Source organism: Haliotis cracherodii, unplaced genomic scaffold, assembly GCF_022045235.1.
Source record: "Haliotis cracherodii isolate W230 unplaced genomic scaffold, xgHalCrac1.p SCAF_2, whole genome shotgun sequence".
Classification (NCBI taxonomy): domain Eukaryota; kingdom Metazoa; phylum Mollusca; class Gastropoda; order Lepetellida; family Haliotidae; genus Haliotis; species Haliotis cracherodii.
Window position 1 is genome coordinate 68,659,727 of NW_027266275.1, and position 4,910 is coordinate 68,664,636.

General features: G+C 39.8%; 1 protein-coding gene across 1 annotated transcript; it reads right to left on the bottom strand.

The window, feature by feature from the left end:
- Positions 1–3,428: 3,428 nt before the first annotated feature.
- LOC139467749 (uncharacterized) lies at positions 3,429–3,869 on the bottom strand. The gene has a single exon (XM_071249257.1). The coding sequence runs from the start codon at positions 3,867–3,869 to the stop codon at positions 3,429–3,431; it is 441 nt and encodes a 146-aa protein (XP_071105358.1).
- Between the last annotated feature and the right edge of the window lie 1,041 nt (positions 3,870–4,910).

The following is a 4,910-nucleotide window of genomic DNA, read 5'->3' on the forward strand; positions in this document are numbered from 1 at the left end:
CCTTAGAGTGAAACAAGTCATGTTGTTCCTGTGTCCAACGTCTGCAAAAAGTTCATCTGCGAAACATAAGCTCTCGATGTAGTTGGATGTCTGACAAGTATTGCAGATCACCTTTACAGATATAGCAGCCATCGTCTCTGTCTCGTCTTCTTGTGACAACCTGAAGAACATATTAGCATCTGCGTTACATTTACCTGAACGATACTTAATATCAAAGTTGAATGAGGAAAGAGCTACAATCCACCTGTGTCTAGTAGTATCCAGATTTGGTGTACTTGAGACGTATACGAAAGGTTGTTGTCCACTAATACAGTTAACTGATTTCTGTAGAGGTGGTCGTAGTCAATCACTGTCCATTTAAATTCCAGGAACTCCAATTTGTGTGATGGACAGTTCTTCTCTGCTTTATTGCTTTATTGGTCATGATAAGCGATGACCATCTTTTGTCCTTCTTTTTCTAGGGAGAGGATTGCACCTAATCTATGCGAATGTGGATCTGTGTGCATTTCAAAAGAAAGCCATAAGTCGCATATCCAAGAATAGGTAGCTTTGACAAAGCGCATTTCAGTTGCTTGATGGCTGATTCTTGATCTTGACCCCCAAGCCTATTTTACCTTCAAGTGCTCTTTAAAATCAGGAAACACGATGAGATCATCCAGATAAATCAGGCAGATTTCCAAGTGAAGACTTCCACAAGCACGTAACTGTTGGATATCGTCCTTCAACTCCTGAAACACAGATGGTGGTATGCGCCTATATCTTTCCTTGATTGGTGTAGGGTCTTTCAATCCCTAAAAACAGTGTAGTGGCCAACATCTAAATCTGTAGAAAACATGTCGCCGTATTTCTGAATTAGCTCTTCACTCAGCTTCTTCTGTTCCTCAGTAACCTTATAAGATATGTTCACCTTCTTCAGCTTGTGCTGTTTTACTTCAGTGGCAATCTGTTCCACGTTGATGGGTGCAACTTTCTAAATCTGGACTAATTGTATCTCGCAGAAGATTGTCCTAGGGAAAACAACTATGGTCTTGTTGGTCAAGTTTGACAATTGAAAAGGGACTTGTAGTGACCTCTTGTACTGACATCAGAATAATGCAGGGTTTATCTCAAGCCCCGGTGATATGGATGTCTTTGTGGCCCTGGTGAAGCCTGACACAAGTTTCTCTATAAGGCAGTTTCTTGTAGAGTGAACACGTGACTGTCTTGTTCTGTTTGGTGTTCAGAACGAGTGACACGAGTGACACCTCACAGCTACACATAAGTCCCAGGGTCCCATCTTTCCTTGTAAGTCCCTTGTCCTGCGAACTAAAACCCCGAGAGGTAAGATTCCAAGGTGTGTGCATTTTGTTCACTTGAAGGAAGTAAGGTCCTATTGCCTACCTGTAACTCTCAATAGCTTGGATAAGATAATTAGTCTCCAGTAAAACGGGAACACGATTGATGTACTCACTGTCTGGGATGACAAACCATAAACAAATACTTTTGAGACCTGTAGATAACCAACTAGTGTCAACCGTAACTTCCACATATCCCATATAAGGCAATGTCTCACCATCGGCACATTCTTAATCTCCAACGATGGTTTCGTCTCTGTAATAAATGGCTTCTCCATTATCACTCCGATGGTATTGTTGCAACTTTCCGGGATAGTTGACACTGATGTTTCTGTGATGATTCCAAAACCAAATTGGTTTAATAATTTTCTTACCAGAATGACCCAACTTTCTACATTTGGATGACCTAACATCATTTCTAAAAGAGCTTTATACACAATACTACTATATCTATTGGATCGCACTTTAAGATTTTCATCCAATATTTAACAATTCTAACAAACCGCACACTTATCAATGGTAGTACCCCGAATTCACCATAAACATATGCCTATGGTGTAGATAATTAAACACTTCATATCTTTTTAATATATCTTTCAATTGCATAAGCCTCCCTAAAACCCCACACGTCACATTCATAACACCATATGGGTTGAATTAGTGATTGAAATAACTGGTACTGGATATCAACAGAAATATACTTATTACTATTAATAACTATATACGATGAAAATAAAGCTTTCATTGCCTGTTCAGATAAAATTCTTTGACATTCTATAAAACTACCAGAGGGTGTAAACCAGGGCTGGAACGAGTCCAAATTTACTAGCCGGGTACCCACCACCCTATTACCCGACCATACCCGGGTACCCGTTATAGATAAACACCATACCAATTGGATTAGCCAATTTACTAAAATAAGCCACAAAATTACAGTAACCACTACTCTTACTGTTTCCCATAGAGGCGTTAATCTTTTTCCAAAATTGATAAACATTCGACTTACTAAGGCCAGCTAACAACATCCTGTTTGTCCTTACGTCTACTAGAAATTCCTTTTGTTTATTAAACACACTAAACATCCCAAAACAAATATTAATGAATGTTGTTGGAAAATTGTCTTCTACAAAAGCACATGCGCAGAAATCTCAGCTTTCAGGGGATGCTTCGAACTAAAATGTCACGAAATATTACTGCAGCTATCAGATATGCCCAGGCTAACATTATTTACAAGAAACAAAACATGAACAAAACTTGCATCTGAATACCTTTCGGAAACCTTCAGGATATCTTCAGTCTTATGGGTAATTTTCAAAAATAGTTTTTATGTGTTTCACACTAAATTGAACAGAAAAGGTTGCCTGAATATCTCCAGGTAGGATTCAAAGTGGGAAGGTATCTGGAAGGTTTCCGGAAAACTGACAACTTCCCCTTTTTTTACTATTTACAATAATTGTTCATATGTATAAGCTACAGTGCTCACTTAATCGGAGATTCCATAAACATACACAAGGTTCCATTGAATTCTAACATGGTTTGGGGGGGAGATCAAAGGCCCGCCCTTTTTTTATTAGACAACAGTTTGTGCCGTTGATTGTCAAGCACCGACACATTTGGAATCAGTCTGCGAGACGTATCCCATGTGCTTGTCAAATGATATTAACTCTGTCTACAAATGCAAACGTTAAGAATTCTCATCTAGATGTGATAGGAAGAGTGAGTGAGTGAGTGAGTGAGTTGGGTTTAGCACCGCTTTTGACAGTATTCCAGTTATATCGCGGCGTGTCAGCTTAATGTGGGAGGAAAGCCCGAAGTGATGGAGGTCTCAGATATTTACCACTTCGGTGAAACCCACGAGCACGGGTATGGTGCTGACAGACCTAGAAACATAATCTGGGCGAACCGGGATTCGAGCCCACAATCATAGGCTTCTGGCGTGCCCAAGGGACGCAACTCTGCACAGCGAATCGCGGCGCCTTAGACGACTGGGCCACCCGTACTCCCGGGGAAAGGGAAAAGCTCGTCTCGTGATAAAACCAACTCCAGGGAACCAAAGGTTACCCTGTTGCATAAAACTGTAAAGCCAGTCAACAGTCAATTTGTTAAAACTATGAGTATAGTGAAGAGAACGATGCCGAGACCGATATTCATGAAGAGGAATAACTTCAGACACATGGCTTCAAGCGTGGCAGACACTTGCTTCCAGGATGGATCCTCTGTGCTCACCTTGGCATTTACGTCATCCGCATGATCTTGATCTACAGCAGCAGTCTGCTTTTTATTTGACGAAAAACATTTCCAGAGAACAACCCATTTCTGCAGCACTTTGGGCACCTTTCCCTGGCGCTTGTAGATCCTGAGAATGAGGATCATCATGGCCACAGAGAGGGAGCTTAGCGTGAGCAGAGCGGTCAGGTAGATGGTGAGGTAGGACGTCTGTTCGGGACGTTTTTGGATGTCTGTGGTAATCTGAGTCAGGAACACGCCAAAGGAGAGTAGAACCGTAATGGATAGAGCCACTTTGTAGATAAACATTGCCTGTTATTGTGACATATGCAAACAGAGTTAGAGTTTACGCTGATCAGCTTTGACAGAATTATCCCTGGAATATGATAACATTGGGACAACATGCAGCAAATGAAGAGCAGATAGTAGAAAAGTCATGCTTTTAAAAAAAGATCAAATTTGCCTTCATTATATTGCTGTAAGAATACATGCCACTATGCATTTTACACGTTTAATTTACATTTTGATTGCAATATGTCCAGTAAATCGAATTTCGTTGCAGGAGTTCGATCCCAATTTGAAATGAAATTATACTATGAGCTATTCGGTCAAATATCAGCATTTTGTTCCATAAATAATTTTTTTATGAATTGCGTAAATACTTTACATGACGTTATCAGCAGTATTTTATGTCAGGCGCATCATATTCGATTGCCAGTTAAATGTGCTCAATTTGGCTTTATATCTTGAATATTGTGTTAACGTTCCCTTTTAAAATAATGTTTAATAACCACTCGTAGGGAGCGTCAAATTGTTAGTTGCAACCACCAATATAGTTAAAATATTCATTTTAGTTTTTTTCGGAAAATTCTATTGTCAGTGACAATATCAGTAGCTCTCTGATCATAACGATTTCTAATATTCTTGATTTGAAAAATGTTTATCACTATGTACAAAAGGGTAGACTCGTTTCAAGGCGTATGCATGACACGATGTTTATCAAGTACTAATGTCCAATAATGTAGTGCATTGGTCAATGCATATGTTTCTTAACGTCAAGATCGCTTTGTGGAACTGGGCCCAGGGACGTACTTGTTATCTTAAATCTAAAAAAGTCGAGACCAGAGAATAATCAGATTCTACTGGGCGTAAAAGGCAAAACAGGAATGATAATTATGTGAATGGAGCACTAAAAATCAGTGATGACATCAGGTGATCGCGAAAAGGGTGTGTCCTGCTCCTCCGACAGCACTCACTCTTACTTGACATTGTATGTTTCGACTCGATCTCCCACCTTATATTCTTCAGTGTGTTTTCTTTTGTTGAAAGATGATTAATCGCTTTTAGATC